The sequence below is a fragment of the Trachypithecus francoisi genome, unplaced genomic scaffold (genome assembly GCF_009764315.1).
Source record: "Trachypithecus francoisi isolate TF-2019V2 unplaced genomic scaffold, Tfra_2.0 Lachesis_group11, whole genome shotgun sequence".
Classification (NCBI taxonomy): domain Eukaryota; kingdom Metazoa; phylum Chordata; class Mammalia; order Primates; family Cercopithecidae; genus Trachypithecus; species Trachypithecus francoisi.
Genome location: NW_022681456.1, coordinates 151,257 through 175,354, shown reverse-complemented (window position 1 = coordinate 175,354; position 24,098 = coordinate 151,257). Strand labels below are relative to the sequence as shown.

At 41.7% G+C, this 24,098-nt stretch overlaps 1 protein-coding gene across 5 annotated transcripts; it reads left to right on the top strand.

The window, feature by feature from the left end:
* Positions 1 to 398: 398 nt before the first annotated feature.
* Positions 399 to 23,327, top strand: ZNF140 (zinc finger protein 140). Of its 5 annotated transcripts, none has more exons than XM_033219966.1 (5): positions 399 to 1,128; positions 1,342 to 1,419; positions 3,212 to 3,338; positions 3,575 to 3,670; positions 21,596 to 23,327. In XM_033219966.1, exons 1-5 carry the CDS (start codon positions 1,120 to 1,122, stop codon positions 22,735 to 22,737), a joined length of 1,452 nt encoding a protein of 483 aa, XP_033075857.1. In that variant the 5' UTR covers positions 399 to 1,119; the 3' UTR covers positions 22,738 to 23,327. The 5 variants fall into 5 exon arrangements, with proteins under 5 accessions (XP_033075857.1, XP_033075856.1, XP_033075860.1 ...); XM_033219965.1 differs by having other exon boundaries at positions 3,572 to 3,670; XM_033219969.1 differs by lacking the exon at positions 1,342 to 1,419.
* Positions 23,328 to 24,098: the final 771 nt, after the last annotated feature.

Sequence of the window (24,098 nt, the reverse complement as noted above, 5' to 3'; positions counted from 1 at the left end):
GTGGGCCGCAGGAGTTTGGGGGAATATAGTCGCTAAAGCCCTAGATAGTCTTCCGACTTTGGGCGTCGCCGCCATGCACTCTGGGAGTGGTAGTAGGGGAAGACAGTTCTCCGCTCTTTTGCGCAGGGTCGCAGGAGGTTCTGGGAAGTGTAGTTGCCTGAAGCTCGTGTTCTTTGTCTTTCGGTGATGTGCGCGTGGCTTCAAGGCACCCTGGGAGTTGTAGTGGGGCTGGGAAAGTCGTTTGCTCTCTCGCGCGTGGTCGCAGTTGTTTCTGGGAAGCGTGGTTCCGTGAGTCCCGCGTTCTTCGTTTCTCGGCTGGTTGTGCGTGTGGCCGAGAGGCACGCGGGGAGTTATAGGAACGGAAAGCCCTGTGTAGTCTCCAGCGGGGGGCTGCGGTTGTTTCTGGGAAGTGTGGTTGGCTAGGTCCCCGAGTTCTTTGTTTCTAGGCTCTGGGGTGGGAGGAGAGCCCTATGCGCTGGAGCGCGGGGCCGCGGTGCCTTCTGGGAATTGTAGTTGTCCCAGGCCCTCGTTCTTTGTCTCCTCGCGCGGGAGCGCGGCGCTCTGGGAGATCCAGTAGGAACGCAAACCCTATACCCTTGCGCGCAGGGCCGCATAGGTTTCTGGGAATTGTAGTTTCTCGAGGCAGGCGGCCTGGTGGGGTGACGTCCGCGAGGCTTCTGAAGACGCATTCCTGTGACGCCCGCGGTGGGGCCCTCGGGGGCGGCGCCGAGCGTCTGGCCTGTGTTGACTGTAGGCAAGGAAAGGAGGCCCCCGGGTCTGCGCCGCATGGCCCCGGGCAGTGACTCGGTCCGGAGCCCCGGAACCCTGCACCCACCTGGCCGAAAGCACAACGGAAACGCGCCGTCCTGTGGCCACTGTTAGGTGACCGGGTTCTGGGGAGGCGCGCCGGCAGGAAGAGAAAGCCGGCGCCAGTGGTCCAAGCGCCTTCTCTCGGGGCCCGCTCTCTACGTGGGAGGCGCGGAGCGGGGGCCACGGGAATCCCCAGTGCGGGATCTAGTGACTTGGGCGCGGCCTAGCTGGCCCGTTCGCTCAGGGCTCCTTCTCTGCCAGGTCTGCCATTGTACACTTTTCTGATCTCCTCGGTCCCTTCTGTGAGCTATGTCTCAGGTAAGCTGATGATATATATTGATATCTATATTTATATATATATATGTTTTTTTTTTTTTTTGAGACAGACAAGGTCTCCTCCTGTCGCCCAGGCTGGAGTGCAGTGGGGCGATCATAGATAGCATCCTGTAACCTCAAACTCTTGGCCTCAAGTGAGCCAACCCATTGAGCCTGTCTCCTATTTTCTTTGTGAAGTGCAGCCGTGTTTTTCAGGACTTGGGACGTGGCTTTCTCCTACAACCACCTGCCTGGCGGAACCCCAGGACCCTGTCCTCTGTTCCTCCTTTTCAGGTGCTTATACTTAAGTATACATGAAGAGAGTGACAGGAAGCTATTCAGATGTGGGCGGGATTTCTGACCTGGCTGGTATGTTTTAGGGTGAGAGGGTAGGATGCCAGCTGTTACACTGCCTCTTCTTTCCCACAGTATTAGAAGGAGGAGTGCTTTGCGTTACTCCAGCGCCCCGTCATTCATTTATTGAATATGTTTTTACTGAACCTCTACTTTCAGTGGTTCCATCCTTGGACCAGCAGTATCAGCATCATCTGAGAACTTGTTAGAAATGAATATTCTTGAGTCCTACCCCAGACCTTCTGAATCAGAAACTGGGAATTTAGCCCAGCAGTCTAACAGTCCTTCCAAGTAATTCTAATGCTCAACTCATTCTATGTCTTGAGGATGCAGTAGTGACCAAAACAAAATCTCTGAACCCATAGAGCCCATTTTTCTGACATGGCATAAGGAACACATTTTTATTTTGATTGGGGCTAAGGGTTTGTATGGTAATTGTGCTTCACAGCAGTGGGGATAACAGGGTCAACTATTCAAAATGAGTCCCTCATTTTCATTTCCACTTCTTTGTCCTACTTTTTGTCATACTTCTCTCCAAATTCAGAGGCTTTCTGAGTTTTGCTGGGGAATCCAATTTCTTTTTTTTTTTTTTTTTGAGACGGAGTCTCGCTCTGTCGCCCAGGCTGGAGTGCAGTGGCCGGATCTCAGCTCACTGCAAGCTTCGCCTCCCGGTTTACGCCATTCTCTCGCCTCAGCCTCCCGAGTAGCTGGGACTACAGGCGCCCGCCATCTCGCCCGGCTAATTTTTTGTATTTTTTTAGTAGAGACGGGGTTTCACCGTGTTAGCCAGGATGGTCTCGATCTCCTGACCTCGTGATCCGCCCGTCTCGGCCTCCCAAAGTGCTGGGATTACAGGCTTGAGCCACCGCGCCCGGCCGGGGAATCCAATTTCTACCTCTGCTGCAGATCTTGCTGTGTAGTAGACAGCTGCTTTATCAGTCAACAGTCTTTAACCACTTTTTTATTAAACTTCAAAACTGTGAAATATAACTGCCATCCATCTGGGGCTACTACTAGTTTAAGACCTTTTAAATTCCCGTTCATGCCTTATAGATCTATGTGGATCACTCAAGTGGTGCAAAACCAGGCTGCAAAGCAAGGGCTTCTATATTATTCTCCCTAACTTCGAGGGAAAGTGCTTTAGGTTCTGCCCTGGGAGGTGTTACATTCTCTTCTTGCAGAATCAAGATTCTTTACTGTCTGTCCTCCTTGTTCTGTGACATTGCCAAAATTACCACTAAGTTTCACAGGTATTTCTTTAGGATTAGGGGTGACTGGAACAAACTTGAGAATGTATGCCCTGTTTGAAGGGTGCTGCTATTGTCTGCTATAGCCAATTATTACCCTGAAGAAATTCTGGCTGAATTATATTAAAATAGGCTGGTATTAAGGAAAGTATACATTATTAACATAAAGGAATACTGTAAAATCTGAAGAATTTTTACAACCAATGCCAAAAATCCATATTGTTCATATGTATAATCTTTTATTTTGAACAAAACTGTAAATTATCTCAGGACAGATAATTTATGTTTTTTCTCCTTTTCTCCAGTTATGCAACAAAACACAAAAGCTAGGCTCTTCATTATATAATTACTCAGAATTCTGAAAACTCCCATTGTTGCTACTTAGATACATTGCCTAACCTCCACAGTGAGACTCATTGTATACTTTGATAAGGGAGTTTGGGAGCATGGGTGCTGGTCATGCAGATATCTGTATGTCATTTCAGGGGTCAGTGACATTCAGAGATGTGGCCATAGACTTCTCCCAGGAGGAATGGAAATGGCTTCAGCCTGCTCAAAGAGATTTGTACCGACGTGTAATGTTGGAGAACTATGGCCATCTGGTCTCACTGGGTAAGTATTCCTCTTCATCTCCCTCAAGTCAAAATTTGACCTTTAGGGTGGCTGTTACAATTATCTAGCTGAATATTCCCAAGATAGGTATGGGGTTTCTTAAAATTAGTTTTAAGATGGGGACATAAGTGGACCTTATTTTTAGACATTTTAAAAACTTATATCTGACATTTCTTTTGTGGCCCTTCTTAGGATTCAACGACTGATTTTGAATTTATTTCATTTCCTGCAAGCAGGTCTTTCCATTTCTAAGCCAGATGTGGTTTCCTTATTGGAGCAAGGGAAAGAACCCTGGCTGGGGAAAAGGAATGTGAAAAGAGATCTGTTTTCAGGTGAGTGAGTTGGAAGCTGATGGGGAAATTTTTTAAAACCACTCAATTAGTCAATGAGAAAGGAATACTTTTTAGTATGTTGATTGGAAAATTTTCCCTTAAAGATACCAGAGATAGGCTGGGCGCGGTAGCTCACGCCTGTAATCCCAGCACTTTGGGAGGCCAGGGCGGGTGGATCACGAGGTCAGGAGATCGAGACCATCCTGGCTAACACGGTGAAACCCTGTCTCTACTAAAAATACAAAAAAATTAGCCGGGTGTGGTGGCGGGTGCCTGTAGTCCCAGCTACTTGGGAGGCTGAGGCAGGAGAACGGTGTGAACCCAGGAGACGGAGCTTGCAGTGAGCTGAGATCGCACCACTGACTCCAGCCTGGGTGACAGAGCAAGACTCCGTCTCAAAAAAAAAAAAAAAAATACCAGAGATATAAAGACTGAAGTTTCACTTACAACTCTGTAAAGGACTACTTCATACCCAGTTCTCTTTGTTTTTTGTATATTACATAACAGCTAACCTACTCAACCAGTTCTCACTTTATACTTCCTCTGCTTTCTCACAGGTATCTTTTTTGTTTTCGTTGTTCGTTCTATCTGGTCTCTGAATTTCATTTCTTTTTGTTTTTTCCTCCCTTTCTTTCTTCAAATGGACATATATTTCTATTGCCTAAATCCAACCTGAGAAAGAAAAATTAAAAAGTACGTATATTGCTGTTCTATTTAATCACCTTGAAAGGATTAGCTCATTACTCTTTGATTAATTGATATTTATTCCTTCACATACACTCTTAATATTTACAGAAATTTTAATCTTGTTAATCTTTTTCAAGACTCTATTAAATGCTACAGAGACTAGAGGGTGTACAAAAGTGTAATAACTATCAAGGAATTCATGGCCTAGTGATGTGTCTAAATAACTTGCATTAGATATCCTCAAATTAGCAGTTCAGCAGCAAAAAAAGGAATTTCCAATTGGCATTTTAGGCTTGGATAATTTGGATACAGATTGTAGTAGAGAAACAAAAGACAGAAAAGGGTCATTTTTGGAGAAAAGGTGATGAATTCTGTAAGTTCTGAATTTTGTAAATTCTGTAAGTTCTATAGTTGATTCTACAGCAAATGTTTAATGGAGGTATGCTGATTTTTAGAGAGAAAAGGAGGAATGCATACATTTTAGGAGGCAGCAGCCTAGGACTGATGAAACAGGTGCCACGAAAACTGAGCTGTTGCTTTAAGGAGAGTAGTGGTTGTTAATATGAAATGCTGCAGAGTCCCTTAGGAGAATGTCCAGAAGGATTTGCAAAGGAGGTACTAATGTGGGCTGAAGCCGTGAGGTGGAACAGGTGCAGGGAAACTTCGTTTAGTGGGAGCAAATGAGGGAAAATATCCTTTTTGAATTAAAAAATAACAAAACCGATAAAAGTATGTACAAAGGAAGTGAGGAAAAAGGAAAACATGGAAGTTGCCTCTAATTCTACTACTTTTTTTTTTTTTTTTTGAGACAAAGTCTCACTCTTGTCCCGCATGCTGGAGTGTGATGGCACGATCTCAGCTCACTGCAACCTCCGCGCTCCGGGTTCAAGTGATTCTCCTGCCTCAGCCTCCCGAGTAACTGGGATTGCAGGCGCCTGCCACCTTGCCTGGCTAATTTTTGTATTTTTAGTAGAGATGGGGTTTCACCATGTTGGCCAGGCTGGTCTCAAACTCCTGACCTTGTGATCCGCCCGCCTAGGCTTCCCAAAGTGCTGGGATTACAGGCGTGAGCCACTGCGCCCAGCCTGATTCTACTACTTTAACACAGTTCTTGAAGTTTTTATGTGTGCCTTCCAGTATCTTATTTTGAAAATTCTTTTCATTGTGAAATATCACACACAGACAGAAGTAATGCATGAACATACATGTACACTTAATAAATTACTGTAAGGCAAACACCCATGTGACCAAGGTCAATAAACACAACACTGCTAGGTTCCTTGCAAGCCTTCCGTGTGCTCATCCTCATCCTCCAATAAAGCTAATCATCTCTTTGCTTTTATGGTAAAGTAGCTTCCTTGGTTTTCTTTATAGTTTCATCAGCTGTTGGCATTTGTGTTCACTATAGTTTAGGTTTGTGTGTTTGTGAACTTTATATAGAAAGATTTATAATGTATTTATTGATTTGCTTCGCCAAATTTTAAAAATGTTTTTAGCTGTGCATGGTGACTCATGCCTATAATTCCAATACTTTGGGAGACTGAGTTGGGGGAATCACTTGAGGCCAGGAGTTTAAGACAAGCCTGGGCAACCTAGAGAGACCCTGTCTCTACAAAAACATTTTAAAAGCTAGTTAGGTATGGTGGCATGTGCCCATAGTCCTAGCTACTTGAGAGGCTGAGGCAAGAGAACCACTTGAGCCTAGGAGTTTCAGGCTGCAGTGAACTGTGATTGTGCCACTGCACTCCAGCCTGGGCAACAGAGCAAGACCCTATTTTTTTAAAAGTTAAAAAATATTTTAACGTAATTGCTCTTAATAGTTTTTTTCATTGTACAAGTAAGTATACCACAATTTATTCTTTCTACTATTGAGGGCTTCTTAAGTTTTTTGCACATTTAGAGATACTGCAAGCAATGTTATTACTGTTCTTGTATCCTGATACATATTGGCACGTTTCTCTGTGGTTTATATATAGGACTGGAATTGCCAAGTTGGAGGATAATGCACCTTTTTAAGTCATTAGATAATGCCAAAATGTTTTCCTAAGACCCTTGACTGATTTATATTCCCACAAATACAATAAGTGAATGCCTGTTGGGCATCATAATTTTCACCTATCAGAAGGGTGTGCAGTGGTAGCTCATGGTTTAAACTTGCATTTGTTAGGCTGTTAATGAAGTTGAGCACCTTTTCACATGTTTATTGAACGTGTCGGTATCCCCATCTGCGAAGTACATCTTGAAGATTTTTGCTTATTTATCTATTGGATTTTTATTGATTTGTAGAAGTTACATATTTTAGATAGAAATCCTTTGCTAATTATATGTACTTAAAAATCTTTCACATGTGGCTTGTTTTACCTTCATAGCTTATTTTGATGAACAGAAATTCTTAATTTTAGTGTAGTCAGATGTATCAATCTTTTCCTTTATATTTAGTATTTTTTTAGCCTGTTTAAGAAATATTTCCCTACTAAGGGATTATGATGAAGACATCTTCCTATATTTTCTTTTTAATAAGCCTACTTGTTTTGCCATTCACATTTAGATCCATTATTCACTTTATTTTGTCATGTGAGTTAGTAGTCAACTTTGCTATCTTCTGTATGGAGATCCAGTTATCACAGTACCATTTATTGATACATCAACCCTTTTCCTCACTGTTTTGAAATTAGTTAAATGTCAGTTTTTGTGTTTGTATGTTTCTAGGTTCTCAATTCTCTTTCATTTTTCTCTTTGCTCAAACCTATACAGCCCTAGTTATAGATTTAATGATTAACATTTTATTGTATTTGTCTTACTCCTGCCCCTTTTTTTCTCTGAATTATTTTAAGTAAACAGGGCTACCATTTAAGAGTTGTTGCTGCAACCTAGTGTAGATCTAATCATTACCTGAACTATGTAGGTATCCAGGGAGCTGAGGGAGGTAGACAGATTGGAAATAAAGTGAAGAAGTAGACTCAAAAAGACCTGGCAGTTGGCTAGATGGCAGACATGAAGAAGACTGAGAAGTTGTGGTTGACATTAGTCTTTTTGGTGGTATGATTGTTTCCTTAGTAAAAAAAAGGATCAGCAAGTTTGTAGGGGAGGAGAAGATTATATTGAGACTTGAGTTTTGGGTCTCTGTGGGATATGAATATATAAATCCAGTAGGCAATTGAGTATCATATTCAAGAGGTTTCAAATGCATATTCCTAAGCCCCACCCTGGAAATTCTAAATTGGTAGGTTTGGGGTGGAACCAAATAATTTGCATTTCTTTCTTTTTTTGGCTAGTCAAAAAAAAAAAAAAAAGAAATGGGAGTGGAGGAGAAACAAAGCAATCTATAACTAGTTGTGATCAATGACTTGTAAACTCCACTGCATTCCGACCAGCCAGAATTTGCATTTCTAACAAATGACCTGCACAGCTTCTTAAAATTTTGAATTTTCTTTGTAAAATCATTGCATTCTGTTGTTGTTTATTCTTTTTTTTTTTTTTTTTTTTTTTTTTTTTTTTTTTTTTTTTGAGACGGAGTCTCGCTCTGTCGCCCAGGCTGGAGTGCCGTGGCCGGATCTCAGCTCACTGCAAGCTCCGCCTCCCGGGTTTACGCCATTCTCTCGCCTCAGCCTCCCGAGTAGCTGGGACTACAGGCGCCCGCCATCTCGCCCGGCTAATTTTTTGTATATTTTAGTAGAGACGGGGTTTCACCGTGTTAGCCAGGATGGTCTCGATCTCCTGACCTCGTGATCCGCCCGTCTCGGCCTCCCAAAGTGCTGGGATTACAGGCTTGAGCCACCGCGCCCGGCCTGTTGTTGTTTATTCTTAAGCAACTTTCCTGTTTCTTTTCTATATTGCTTTTCTATAAGAATGCTAGTGAATTTATATATTTATATCTCTTTATCTTTATTATAGAAATAAAAATATGGCTGGGTGCGGTGGCTCACGCCTGTAATCCCAGCACTTTGGGAGGCCAAGGTGGGCAGATCACCTGAGGTCAGGAGTTCAAGACCAGCTTGGCCAACATGGTGAAACCCGTCTCTACTAAAAATACAAAAATGAGCAGGGTGTGGTGGTGTGCGCTTGTAATCCCAGCTACTCGGGAGGCTGAGGCGGAAGAATCGCTGGAACCTGGGAGGCAGAGGTTGCAGTAAGTCGAGATCATGCCATTGCACTCCAGCCTGGGCGACAGCAAGACTCTGTCTAAAAAAAAAAAAGAAAAAAAGAAAAAGAAAAAGGAAGGAAGAAGGGAAGGAGGAAGGGAGGAAGGAAGGAAGGCTCTAAATCTTTCTAGATTTTTTTCCTGCAGATACCATTGTAGTATATAGAATAGTTTCACTGCACTAAAAATTCTCTGTGTTCTGCCTAATCATCCATTCCTAACCCTTGGCATCCACTGATTTTTGTTACTGTCTCCATAGTTTTGCCTTTTCCAGAATGTCGCAGAGTTGGAATTAACCTTTTCAAAATGGCTTATTTCACATAATAATGCATAGTAATATGGATTTTGGTAACTTGCGTGTCTTTTCATGGCTTGATAGTTCATTTCTTTTTAGCACTGAATAATATTCCACTGTCTGCATGTACTGCAGTTGACTTATCTGTTCACCTACTTAAGGACATCGTGGTTGCTTCCAAAGTTTTGACAATTTTGAATAAAGCACTTCTGTGTGCAGGTTTTTGTATAGGCATAAGTTTTCATTTCATTTGGGTAAATACCAAGGAGTGTGACTGCTGGGTCCTATGGTAAGAATATATTTAGTTTTGTAAGAAACTGCCAAAATATCTTCCAAAGTGATAGTACCATTTTGCATTCCCATCAGCAATGAATGATTGATATTATCATGTGATTTTATTTTATTTATTTATTTTTTTTTTTGAGACGGAGTCTCGCTCTGTCGCCCAGGCTGGAGTGCAGTGGCCGGATCTCAGCTCACTGCAAGCTCCGTCTCCCGGGTTTACGCCATTCTCCTGCCTCAGCCTCCCGAGTAGCTGGGACTACAGGCGCCCGCCACCTCGCCCGGCTAGTTTTTTGTATTTTTTAGTAGAGACGGGGTTTCACCAGGTTAGCCGGGATGGTCTCGATCTCCTGACCTCGTGATCCGCCCGCCTCGGCCTCCCAAAGTGCTGGGATTACAGGCTTGAGCCACCGCGCCCGGCCGTGATTTTATTTTTTTATCATGGTTGGTTGTTGGATTTTGCTGACGCTTTTATTGCTTCTATTGATATTATGTAATTTTACTTCTTTAGCTTGTTGACGTAATGGATTACATTTTACATTAATTGATTTTCAAATGTTGAACCAGCCCTGTATACCTGGGATAAATTCCACTTGGTCATGGAGTATAATTCCCTTTATACATTGTTGGATTAAATTGACTAATATTTTGTTGAGAGTTTTTACATTTATGTTCATGAGAGATACTGGTCTGTCATTTTTATTTTCTTATAATTCCTTTGGTTTTGATATTAGGGCAGTGCTGGCCTTATAGAATGAGTGAGGATTATTCCCTCTGCTTCTATCATCTGGGGATTGGTATAATTTCTTCCTTAAATGTTTGGTAGAACTTACCAGTGAACCCTGATGCTTTTGTTTTTGAAAGTTATTAATTATTCATTTGAATTTTTTTTTTTTTTGAGACAGCGTCTCATACTCTGTTGTCCAGGCTGGAGTGCAGTGGTGCAATCATGGCTCACTGCAGCCTCAACTTCCCTGGGCCCAGGTGATCCTCCCACCTCAGCCTCCCAAATAGCTGGGACTACAGGCACACTCTACCATGCCCAGCTCATTGTGCATTTTTTGCAGAAACGGGGTTTCACCATGTTGCCCAGGCTAGTCTTGAATTCCTAGGTTCAAGCAATTCTGCCCACCTTGGCCTCCTAAAGTGCTGGGATTATAAGTGTGAGGCACCGCACGCAGTCTCGTTTGATTTCTTTGCTATTCAGATAGTTTTCTCCTTATTGTGTGAGCTTTGGCAATGTATGTCTTTCAAGGAATTGGTCCATTTTATCTATGTTATCAAATTTGTGGGCATAGAGTTATTCATAGTATTCCTTTATTATCCTTTTTATATCCATGAAATTTGTCCTGAGGCCCCCTTTCATTGCTGATATTAATAACGTGTGACTTTTTTTTTCTTAATTAGCCTAGCTAGAGGCTTGATTTTAATTATCTTTTCAGAGAACTAGCTTGATTTGGTTGCTTTTCTCTATTAATACCCTATTTTTAATTTCATCAATATTTGTGCTTTTTTTTTTTTTTTTTGAGACAGAGTTTCTTTTTGCCCAGGCTGGAGTTCAATGGCACAATCTCGCTCACTGTAACCTCTGCCTCCCAGGTTCAAGTGATTCTCCTGCCTCAGCCTCCCGAGTAGCTGGGATTCCAGTTGCACGCCACTACGCCCAGCTAATTTTGTATTTTTAGTAGAGATGGGGTTTCACCATGTTGGCCAGGCTGGTCTCGAACTCCTGACCTCCCGTAATCCACCCACCTCAGCCTCCCAAAGTGTTGGGATTATAGATGTGAGCCACCGCACCCAGCCTATTTTTTTTGAGACAGGATCTTGCTCTGTCACCTAAGCTGGAAAGCACTGCCACAATCATAGCTCACTGTAACCTAAATTTCCTGGGCTCAAGCCTTCCTCCTCCCTTAGCTTCCAAATAGCTATAAGTACAGACACATGCCAACACTCCTGACTAAATATTTTATTTTTTATTTGTAAAGACAGAGTCTTGCTATGTTATCCAGTCTGGTCTTGAACTCCTGTCCTCAAATGATCTTCCCACCTCTGCCTCCCAAAGTGCTGGGATTACAGGTGTGAGCCACTGTACCTGGGCCCTTTGATTTTTATTTCTCTTCTTCTTCTTCCTTTGAATTTAATTTGCTCTTTTTAAAATTTCCTAACATAGAATGTAGATGATTGATCTACATTTTTTTCTAATACATTAATTCAATGCTGTAAATTTTTCTTTAAGCACTGCTTTCACTGCATCCCACTGATTATCCCACTGAAATAAATTGTATTTTCATTTTCATTTAGTTCAAAATATTTTAAAATTTCTTTTTAGATTTCTTGTTCGTGTTACTTAGAAATGCAGTGTTCAGTATCCATGTGTTTTGAGATTTTCTTTTTAATCTTTCTGTTATTGATTTCTGGTTTCATTCCATTGTGGTCTGACAGCACACATTACATGATTTCTATTCTTTGAAATTTGTTAAGATGTGTGTTATGACTAAGAATCTTGGTGAATGTCTTGTGAATTGGAGACAAATGTGTAATCTGTTGTTGCATGTAGTAGTCTACTGATATCAGTTGATTGATGGCATTAAGTTCAGCTATGTTCTTGCTGATTTTCTGCCTGCTGGATCTGTCCACTTCTGAAAGAGGGGTGTTGAAGTCCCCAACTATAATAGCACTTTCATCTGTTTCTCCTTACTGTTTTATCAGGCTTTGCCTAATGTATTTTGATGCTCTGTTGTTAGGCACATGCACACTAAGGATTTTTATGATTCTTTCTTGGAGTATTGACCCCTTTATCATTATGCAATGCTCTTCTTTAACCTTGATATTTTCCTTGCTCTGAAGTCTGCTGTGTCTGAAATTAATTTAGCTACTCCTGCTTTCTTTTGATAAGTGTTAGTATAGTATACCTTTCTCTACTCACTTATTCTAAATCTATATGCATCTTCATATTTAAACTAGGTTTCTTGTACACAACATATAGTTGGGTCTTGTTTTGTGCTGCACTCTGACAGTGTCTTAAGTTAGTGTATTTAGACTGTTGACCTTTATTTATTTTTAAAAATTTATTTATTTTGTGGCTGGGTGTGGTGGCTCATGCCTGTCATCCTGGCACTATGGGAGGGTGAGGCGGGCGGATCACGAGGTCAGGAGAGCGAGACCATCCTGGCTCTCTAACATGGTGAAACCCCATCTATACTAAAAGTATAAAAAATTAGCCAGGCGTGGTGGCAGATGCCTGTAGTCCCATCTACTTGGGAGGCTGAGGCAGGAGAATAGCGTGAACCTGGGAGGCGGAGGTTGCAGTGAGCTGAGATTGCACCACTGCACTCCAGCCTGGGCAACAGAGCGAGACTCTTGTCTCAAAAAAAAAAAAAGTTATTTATTTTTTTTAGAGACAGGGTCTCCCCGTTTCCCAGGATAGATTGCAATGATAGAGTCATAGCTCACTGCTGTCTCAAATTCCTGGGCTCAAGAGATCCTTTTGCCTCAGTCTCCCAGTGTGCTGGGATTATAGGCATGAGGCACCACATCTAACCTCGTGTGTGTGTGTTTGAGGTGGAGTCTCACTCTGTAGCCCAGACTGGAGTGCAGTGGTGCAATCTTGGCTCACTGCAACCTCCACCTCTTGGGTTCAGGCAATTCTTCTGCTTCAGCTTCCCGTGTAGCTGAGATTACAGGTGCCCAACACCACACTTGGCTAATTTTTGTATTTTTAGTAGAGACGGGGTTTCACCACGTTGGCTAGGCTGGTCTCGAACTCCTAACCTCAGGTGATCTGCTCACCTTGGCCTCCCAAAGTGCTGGGATTACAGGCACGAGGCTCCGCACCCGGCCCTCTTTTGTGTTTTTTTATTAAGCATTTTATATGATTTTATTTTCTCTTCTTCTCTTAGCATATTGATTATACTTCTTTTTCTTGTGGTTGTCCTAAAGTTTGCAATATACATTTTTTTATTTTTTGAGATGGAGTCTTGTTCTGTCGCCCAGGCTGGAGTGAAGTGGCATGATCTCTCCTCACTGCAACCTCTACCTCCTGAGTTCAAAGGATGCTCCTGCCTCAGCCTCCAGAGTAGCTGGGATTACAGGCACGTGTGCTACCATGCCTGGCTAATGGTTTGCATTTTTAGTAGAGATAGGGTTTTCCCATGTTGGCCAGGCTGGTCTCAAACTCCTGACCGTAAGTAATCCACCTGCCCTGGCCTCTCAAAGTGCTGGGATTACAGGCATGAGCCACCACATCCAGCCTACATTTATAAAGAATCCAACCCTACTTTCAAATAATACTATACCACTTCATGTGTAGTGCAGGTACCTTATAATAAAATATTTCTCATTATTTCCTCCAGTCCTTAGTATCACTGTTGTCATTCATTTCACTTATATGTAAGCTGTAATCATAAAATACATTATTATTATTATTATTATTATTATTTTGGAGACCGAGTCTCGCTGTGTTGCCCAGGCTGGAGTGCGGTGGCACGATCTTGGCTCACTGCAACTTCTGCTTCCCGGGTCCAAGTGATTCTCCTATCTCCACCTCCTGAGTAGCTGGGACTACAGGTGCGTGCCACCACGCCCAGTTAATTTTTTGTATTTTATTTTTTTAATTTATTTTTGAGACGAAGTCTCGCTCTGTCACCCAGGCTGGAGTGCAGTGGCACCATCTCAGCTCACTGCAACCTCCACCTTCTGGGTTCAAGCGATTCTTCTGCCTCAGACTCCCGAGTAGCTGGGACTGCAGGTGCGCACCACCATGCCCGGCTAATTTTTTGTATTTTTTTAATTTTATTTATTTATATATTTTTGAGACAGAGTCTCGCACTGTCACCCAGGCTGGAGTGCAGTGGCACCATCTCAGCTCACTGCAACCTCTGCCTTCTGGGTTCACGCCATTCTTCTGCCTCAGCCTCCCGAGTAGCTGGGACTACAGGTGTGTGCCACTACACCCAGCTAATTTTTTGTATTTTATTTTATTTTATTTTATTTATTTATGTAGTTTTGAGACAGAGTCTCGCTCTGTCACCCAGGCTGGAGTGCAGTGGCACCATCTCAGCTCACCTTAACCTCCACCTCCTGGGTTCAAGCGATTCTTCTGCCTCAGCCTCCTGAGTAGCTGGGACTACAGGTGTGAGCCACCACGGTCAGGTAATTTTTGTGTTTGTAGGAGACAGGGTGTCACCATATTGGCCAGGTTGGTCTCGAACTCCTAGACCTCATCATCTGCCCGCCTGGGCCTCCCAGAGTGCTGGGATTATAGGCGTGAGCCACTGCACATGGCCTAATTTTTGTATTTTTAGTAGAGGTGGGCTTTCATTATGTTGGCCAGGCTGGTCTCAAACTCCTGACCTCAGGTGATCTGCCCGCCTGGGCCTTCCAAAGTGCTGGGATTACAGGTATGAGCCACCATGCCTGGCCATTGTTTGTATTTTAGTACAGATGGGGTTTCACCATGTTTTCCAGGCTGGTCTCAAACTCCTGAGGTCAGGCAATCCACCCACCTTGGCCTCCCAAAGTGCTAGGATTACAGGTGTGAGCCACCATGCCCGGCCAATACATTGTTATTATTTTGAACAAACTGTTGTCTGTGAGGTTTTTTTTTTTTTTTTTTTTTTTTTTTTTTTTGAGGCGGAGTCTCGCTCTGTCGCCCAGACTGGAGTGCAGTGGCGCAATCTCGGCTCACTGCAAGCTCCGCCTCCCGGGTTCACGCCATTCTTCTGCCTCAGCCTCCCGAGTAGCTGGGACTACAGGCGCCCGCCACCTCGCCGGCTAGTTTTTTTGTATTTTTAGTAGAGACGGGGTTTCACCATGCTAGCCAGGATGGTCTCGATCTCCTGAGTGATCTTCTCGGCCTCCCAAAGTGCTGGGATTACAGGCTTGAGCCACCGCGCCCGGCCGTCTGTGAGGTTAATTAAAAATAAGAAAAATAAGGCTGGGTGCAGTGGCTCACAGTTGTAATCTCAGTACTTTGGGAGGCTTAGGTGGGAGGTGCTTGAGCCCAGGAATTTGAGGCTGTGGTGAGATATAATCCCAACACTGTTCTCTAGCCTGGGCAATACAGCAAGACACTCAAGACCCTGTCTTTTAAAAAAATAAAATATTTATTTTACTTTTACTTATTTCTTCTTAAATGCTATTCCTTTCTTTATGTAGGTCTGAGTTTCTGACCTGTATCATTTTCCATCTCTCTGAAGAACTTCTTTCAACATTTCTTTCAGGGCAGGTCTACTGGCAACAGATTCCTTAAAAAAACTTTTATTTTTTGTAAGAGAGTAATTTCTCCACTTTTGAAGGACAATCTCACAGGCTACAGAATTGTGGGCTGGAGAGTTTTTTTTTTCCTCTCAGCACTTTAAATATTTTACTCCACTCTGTTATTTTTCATGGTTTCTGAGAAGATCTGATGTACGGTAGTCCTCCCCTATCTTCAGGGGATATTTTCAGAAACCTCCGATGTATGCCTGAAACTGCAGATAGTATTGAACCTCATTGCCATTGGTTAGAATATGTTCTGTTCATGTCTTCCACCCAAAAATTTAATGCCTTTTCTGTCTTCCTTTTTTTTTTTTCCTTTTTGACAGGGTCTCACTTTGTCACCCAGGCTGGAGTGCAGTGGTGTTATCATAGCTCACTGCAACCTCAAGCTCCTGGGCTCAAGTGATCCTTTCGCCTCAACCTCCTTGGTAGCTGGGACCACAGGTGCATGCCACCACACTTGGCTAACTAAAAAAATATTTTTTTAGAGATGGGTACTCAAATCTTGCCCAGCTGGTTGCAAACTTCTGGCCTCAAGCACATAGGCAATCCCCTTGTCTTGGCCTCCCAAAGTTCTGGGACGACAGGCATGAGCCACCTTGCCTGGCCCTTTTACACCTTAACTAAGCACTTCTGCACTGTGGTTGTAACTTTTGCAGTTTGAGGTGCAACAGCAAAACTAGCTGAATTGCTTTTTTTCTTCCTCATATGAATAGAAGACTCATTCTGCTGTAATCTTAGCAACCTCAGCATATGAGAGGGTTTTTCCTTATTAAGTGGAGAAGAAATTTCACATTTTCACATTAAGCACTTTGTAGCTTCTGTTTGGCATATCTGAATTGCCAGCATCACTACTCTCATGCTTTGGGGCCATGATTAAGTAAAATAAGGGTCAGTTGAACACAAGCACTACGATACTGCATCAGGGGATCTGACAGCAACTAAGTGACTAACAGGTGGGTAGCATTCGCAGCGTACATATGCCAGGCAAAGGGATGATTCACATCCGGGGTGGGATGGAGCAGGATGGTGCGAGACATCACACTACTCAGAAGGGTGTAGTTGAAACATGAATGATTTCTGGAATTTTCTATTTAATACTTTTAAATATTGAACAAAGGTAACTGAAATGATGAAAAACTACAGATGAGAGGACTACTGTAATTCCCAGCCTTGTTCCTTTATAGGTAAGGTTTTTTTTCCTTTTACTTCTTTCTTCTTTCTATTTGGTTTTCTGAAATTGGAATATGATATGCCTAATTGCAGGTTTTTTTGTGTGTGTGTGTGTGTGTGGAGGGTGAGGGGGCACTTATCTTGCTTGGTGTCCTCTGTGTTTCCTGGATCTGTGGTTTGGTTTATGCCATTAATTTGGGGAAATTCTCCATCATTATTTCCTCAAATACTGCTTCTATTCTTCCTTCTCTTTTAGTGTTTCTGTCACGCATATGTCACACCGTTTGTAGTTGTCCCACAGTTCTTGGATAATCTGTTCCTTTTTTTTCCCTCAATATTTTATCTCTTTTTCAGTTTTGGACGTTTCTATTGAGATATCCACACACAATACTCATGAGCCCATTGAAAGCATTCTTTATTTTCATTACAGGAATTCTTATTTCTAGTATTTCTTTTTGATTCTTTCTTTAAATTTTCATTTCTTACATTATCCATCTTGTCTTGCATCTTGTGTACTTTTTCTCAATAAAACTGTTAGCGTATTAATCATAGTTTCTTAAATTCCTGGACTGATAATTCCAACATCCCTACCATATTTGTCTCAGATTCTGATGCTTATTCAGTCTGTTCAAACTTTTTTTTTTTTTTTTGCCATTTAATATACCTCATAATTTTATGTTGAAGGGTGGACATGATGTACTGAGTAAAAGAAACTGGTTTTCGTAATGTAGTGGTAAAGTGTTGGGGGAAGAGAAGCATTTTGTAATCTTAAAATTATGGTAAGTCTGTGCTTCTGGACTAAGAACTTATTAGTTCTTTTTTTTCCCCCCACCTTATATGGGACAGGATGGCTAGAAGGGGCTGGAGTAGGATATTTCCCTTTCCCTTGGTGGAAGGCTAGAGCTGGCTAGAGTTTGGTATTTCCTTTCCCAAGGGTAGGTTAGGCTCTGGTAAAATATTTTCTCCTGAGGGCAGGCCTTGTTAAGAATGGAATACTCTGGTCTATTTAAAAAAATGGCTATTTTTACCTTAGCCCTTCCAAAAACACAGGGGAATTTTTCTCCAATATTCACTCGGAAAACTGGATAGAGCTCCTGAAGGTAAAACTCACAGAACCCCAGGGACACCCAAGACTAGAGTTTTGAACCACAGACTTGTCCACACTGAGCTTCCAGCTATTCATCAATTACAGTGCAAGTTCTCCTATCCCAGCACTGGTTCCTGCAGAGGTTTCTGCTTGTGGGTTTCTCTTCTGGTGAGTTGTCACTCACCATATCTTCCTGTCTCATTTTGGGGGCAGTTGTTTGCCCTGTTACTGCACTTCTCTGAGGGATCTTACAAGAGTTTAGTTTGTTCAACTTTTCACTTGTTGTTAGGACAGAGTAGTGACTTCTAAGATCCTTATAAGTCAGATTGGAAACTGCAAGTCTCCCTGTCATCATTTTCCATAATTTCCTTCTTCCTGTATTGATCTTAAATAACATTGGCGACAGAAGATATTGGGCGTTTTCCCAAGAAAAGAGTGAATACGTCTAAAAAATTTCCTTTGAGTATATTACTTGCTGGTTCATCAAAGGAATCCTTTATTACATCAAGAATGAAACCGTGGTGGCTCATGCCTGTAATCCTAGCCCTTTGGGAGGCTGAGGCGGGCAGACTGCCTGAGCTTAGGAGTTTGAGACCAGCCTGGGCAACACGGTGAAACCCCGACTCTACTAAGATACAAAAATCAATCAATCAAACCATTAGCCAGGCGTAGCAGTGTGTGCCTGTAGTCCCAGCTACTCGGGAGGCTGAGGCAGGAGAATTGCTTGAACCTGGGAGGCAGCAGCTGCAGTGAGCCAAGATTGTGTCACTGGACTCCAGTATGGGTGACAGAGCGAGACTCTGTTTTTTTTTTTTCTGAGACGGAGTCTCGCTCTGTCCCCCAGGCTGGAGGGCAGTGGCGTGATCTTGGCTCACTGCAAGCTCCGCCCACCACCACGCCCAGCTAACTTTCTGTATTTTTTAGTAGAGACGGGGTTTCACCGTCTTTACTAAACATTTTTCACCTTGTTAGCCAGTGATCTGCCCACCTCGGACTCCCAAAGTGCTGGGATTACAGGCGTGAGCCACTGCGCCCGGCTGAGACTCCGTTTCTTTAAGAAAATGATAAAAAGAAACCTTGTATCTATAGGCTTTTAATAAGCACTGAGTTTCCTCAAATCCATTTGGCATCTATTAAAAAGAGTATGGAGGTTATAGTAGGAGATGGGAAGAGGTTAGGTGATTGAGGAAGGGAAGTGGGTGAAGGGATATGTAATTAGCATTCTACTTTTATATCTTCAACATTGTTTTCTTGTGTTTTTTTACTCTCGTTGTGAGAAATCATATGGCAAATAATACACTAAATCTGTGGAATTAACCCCATTTTTTCTTTTTTCTTTTTAATTGACACAATCACTGTACATGTTTATGAAGTACAATGTGATGTTTCAATACATGTATACATTGTATAATGATCATATAATTAGCAAATCCATTATCTCAAACGTGTATCATTTCTATGTAACAAGAGCATTAAAAACTTCTCTATTTTGAAAGATAATTATTTAATCACCCTACCATGCAAGAGAACACTTGAGCTTATTCTTCATATCTAATGATAACATCATACCTGTCCAACAACCCCCGCCCCTTTTTTTAAAGACAGGGTGACATTCTGTTGCCTGAATCCCTGGGTTCAAGCAGTCCTTCCACATTACTCTGCCAAGCAGCTAGAAGTACAGATGCACACTACCATGCCTAAAAGTTTTTTTTTGTTTGTTTGGTAAAGACAGGGGTCTCACTTTGTCATTATGTTGTTCAGGCTGGTCTCAAACTCCAGGACACAATTAAACGTCCAGGTTCACTTGGTATATTTCAGTTCCCAACAAATTTCCTTCAAGCATTGCTAGATGAAGCCTTTATCTACTGCAGTGGATTTTTATATCTGATCTCTGGTCTTTGATACAATTTTTACCCTAAGTATAATGAACTTGTTCTTGTGTCTTATATCAATATTTTCTTCTGTGTTCTCTTTCCCTATTTCTATCCTCAGTTCCTCAGTTTACATCTACAGGGCTCTTATTTAGGTACTCAGCAGATACAGAATTGGTTTAAAGAAGAGGCAAGAAAGGAATTTAAAGTTTAATCTGTATTGACATAATTATTTTAATAGCTGTCTCACTGCCTCCCCTATCTTAATCTTTCATGTATCTTGTGTACCTACTGTATAGGTACAGATCTTGATCCATTGTTGAGATATGAATTAAATACTTCATCAAAGAAATGTACATTCTACTTTTCCTTAAAAGCTTACAATGAGAGTGATAACATAACATTTTCCCCAAAGTGTCAATGTACATTTGACTGAAATGAAAAATACATTTTTAGATGTTACTGGGAATTTTAAACTTATGTAAAAGTTGTTAGTACAAAGAATGCCCACACTCATCTTTGCTTATACCCATTTGCCTTATCATTTGACGTATGATTTTTTTTCTGAAACATTTGAGAATAAGTTCTATATATTATGGCCTTTTACCTCTATACACTTAAGTGTAGGTTTCCTAAAGATACGAATTTTTTTTTTGAGGCGGAGTCTCGCTCTGTTGCTCAGGCTGGAGTGCAGTGGCACAGTCTTGGCTCACCGCAACCTCTACCTCCCAGGCTCAAGCGATTCTCCTGCCTCAGCCTCCTGAGTACCTGGGACTACAGGTGCATGCCACCATGCCCGGCTAATTTTTTTTTTTTTTTTTTTTGTTTTTTTTTTTTGAGACAGAGTCTCACTCAGTCGCCCAGGCTGGAGTGCAGTGGCGCGATCTTGGCTCACTGCAAGCTCCGCCTTCTGGGTTCATGCCATTCTCCTGCCTCAGCCTCCCGAGTAGTTGGGACTACAGGTGCCTGCCACTACCCCCAGCTAATTTTCTTGTATTTTTCATAGAGACAGGGTTTCACTGTGTTAGCCAGGATGGTCTTGATCTCCTAACCTCATGATCCACCTGTCTCAGCCTCCCAAAGTACTGGGATTACAGGCATGAGTCACCGTACGTACCCAGCAATGTTTTGTATTCTTAGTAGAGACAGGGTTTCCTCGTGTTAGCCAGGCTGGTCTCAATCTCCTGACCTCGTGATCCGCCTGCCTTGGCCTCCCAAAGTGCTGAGATTACAGGTGTGAACCACTGCGCCTGGCCAAGAGTATGAATGTATTTTTAAGGAGACATTTCGTATTATTTCAAAATTCTGTTCCCATTTAAAAATGATAAAGTCCATTGTTAAAATTTAGCATGGAGAAAATTACGGCTTATGTTTGCCAAACACATTTGATATTAAGACACCGTATTTTTCTTTCCAACTTTCATTTTAGGTTAAAGGTTACTCATGTTACATGAGTAAATTGTGTGTCATGGGGGTTTGGCGTACAGATAATTTTGTCACCCAAGTAATCAGCATAATGCCCGATAGTCAGGTTTTTTAATCCTTACCCTCCTCCCACCTTCCACCCTCAAATAGGTCCCAGAAAAGACATAATTATATCAAATATGAGCTTCATAATAGTTCAGAGGGTAGAGTTGGAGGATCATAGGCTAGTTTTCAGAGAAACTGCTTTTTTTTTCATTTAGAGTAAGTTATTGTAAGATGTTCCCTCAAAGGCACTAAATGAACAGAATCTAATGTCTTTGGTGCAATCTGATGAACACTTGGCAGTGTTTAGTAGCAGCATTATGAAACTGCCATTTTTAGATAATTCTGGCAGTAAGTACTGTTTAAATGGTGGTGGTGAAGACTAGCAACCTATTCTTCACAAATACTTATCTTTCTGATTGCTCTATTTTCCCCGCTCTTTCAATTACTTATATTTACTCTTTCTTCTTATTTACCTATATCTCTATCTCTATTTGATCTTTTCTTAAGTTCTGGGCATAGTACTCACGATTTCAGTCACAGCTGTGAAAGCTGCTACTGATATGATTTTTAAAAACTTCATTCTGTTGCTAAAGAAGGGAGAAATGGCCTTATTTTATTCAATATAGGAAAAATGAACATTCACTTTTTTGGTATCTTTCAGCTTCAGAGTCAAGTGGTGAGATCAAAGACTTTTCGCCAAAAAATGTCATTTATGATGACTCATCCCAGTATTTGATCATGGAAAGAATTCTAAGTCAAGGCCCTATGTATTCCAGTTTTAAAGGAGGCTGGAAATGCAAGGATCATACAGAGATGCTGCAAGAAAATAAGGGATGTATTAGGAAAGTAACAGTCTCTCATCAAGAAGCCCTGGCTCAACATATGAATATCAGTACTGTGGAGAGGCCCTATGGATGCCATGAATGTGGAAAAACTTTTGGTCGACGCTTTTCCCTGGTGTTACACCAGAGGACTCATACTGGAGAGAAACCATATGCATGTAAGGAATGTGGCAAAACCTTTAGCCAGATTTCAAACCTTGTGAAACATCAAATGATACATACTGGAAAGAAACCTCATGAGTGTAAGGATTGTAATAAAACATTCAGTTACCTTTCATTTCTTATTGAACACCAGAGAACGCACACTGGGGAGAAACCTTATGAATGTACTGAGTGTGGAAAGGCCTTTAGCCGTGCCTCCAACCTCACTCGACATCAGAGAATTCACATAGGAAAGAAACAATATATATGCAGGAAATGTGGGAAAGCATTTAGCAGTGGCTCAGAACTCATTCGCCACCAGATTACACATACTGGAGAGAAACCTTATGAATGCATTGAATGTGGGAAGGCATTTCGCCGTTTCTCACACCTTACTCGACATCAAAGCATCCATACAACCAAAACTCCATATGAATGTAATGAATGTAGGAAAGCTTTCCGTTGTCACTCATTCCTTACTAAACATCAGAGAATTCATGCTGGAGAAAAGCTCTATGAATGTGACGAATGTGGTAAAGTTTTCACTTGGCATGCATCCCTTATTCAACATATGAAGATTCATACTGGAGAGAAACCCTATGCATGTGCTGAATGTGATAAAGCCTTCAGCCGGAGCTTTTCCCTCATTCTACATCAGAGAACTCATACTGGAGAGAAACCCTATGTATGTAAGGTATGCAACAAATCCTTCAGCTGGAGCTCAAATCTCGCTAAACATCAGAGAACACACACTCTTGACAACCCCTATGAATATGAAAATTCATTTAATTACCACTCATTCCTTACTGAACACCAGTGAATTTACACTGCAAAGAAAAACTACGAATGTATGAAATTTTTTTTAAAGAAGTATAATGCCTTACTTTTACTTCAGAGAACTCTTGGAAAGAAGCCTTATGTGAAAGTGATGAATGTGAAGTAATATGGCCCACAATTTATTCAACATCCTGGAGGAAAAAAAACCAGAAATATGTGGAAAAGCCATTAATAACCACTTTTTTTTTTTTTTTTTTTTGCAATAACAAGGTGAAATCGATATTGTTGAGAAGATTCTTCTTCCATCTGGAAATACTGAGAAGACTTCATTTGGTAGGATTCCCTTACTCTACGTGTGTAAATTCCTACCAAGAAAGACTACATATCCAATAGATTGGAGAAAGCCAGAGATTATTAGCCGTCATTCTGCAACTGTCAACCAGGATGGAATGCATGGACAAGGGATGAGCTTTACAAAGATGTACTTTGGAGATCAGGATATTCATGTTTAAGTGAAGTGATACAAACACAGTGATTCGGGAATGCCTTCATTTACAATGCAATACTTAAATTTTAATACCCTTGTAAGAGAAAAAGCAACTGTATAAATGAATGTAGAGTAACTTTCTGCAATATTTCTTTTTTTTTTTTTTTTTTTTTTTGAGACGGAGTCTGGCTCTGTCGCCCAGGCTGGAGTGCGGTGGCCGGATCTCAGCTCACTGCAAGCTCTGCCTCCCAGGTTCACGCCATTCTCCTGCCTCCGCCTCCCAAGTAGCTGGGACTACAGGCGCCTGCCTCGTCGCCCGGCTAGTTTTTTGTATTCTTTAGTAGAGACGGGGTTTCACCGTATTAGCCAGGATGGTCTCGATCTCCTGACCTTGTGATCCGCCCGTCTCGGCCTCCCAAAGTGCTGGGATTACAGGCTTGAGCCACTGCGCCCGGCCCTTTCTGCAATATTTCAAAGCTGTATCAGAGAACTACACTGTGGGAAAACTACCATTGTAATGAGTGTAGCAAAATCTTCTTAGATATCTGAAAAATCATACTGGATGGAATCTGTGAGAAAGGGTTCTATTTTGAGGGAAGGGGGATTGCTTTCTGTTTTTTAAGTGAATTCAGAAAATGTTATAAATAAATCTTTTGGTTTCTTATAAACCTTCTACTTGCTGATTTTTTTCCCACAGCATGTGATTCCAAAAGTGTAACTACAATATTGACATAAAAAAAAAGAGTAGTGTTTTTTTGTTGAAACATACAAACATAACTAGAAGTGTTTTTAGGTATTTTATGGTTTTAACTTTCAGACAGAGTTTAGATTTAAGGTAATGCTAACTGATAGTTATCCTTGAATCTGACTGTAGACAGTTGTTATTCAGTGTAAAATAAGTATAAATAAGATACATC

Excerpts from the sequence above, each read along its gene's own strand:
- ZNF140 (XM_033219965.1), top strand. Across the intron at positions 1,420-3,211 it reads CCTCTGTTCCTCCTTTTCAG|GGGTCAGTGACATTCAGAGA; the intron begins GTGCTTATACTT and ends ATGTCATTTCAG. Across the intron at positions 3,339-3,571 it reads TGGCCATCTGGTCTCACTGG|CAGGTCTTTCCATTTCTAAG; the intron begins GTAAGTATTCCT and ends ATTTCCTGCAAG.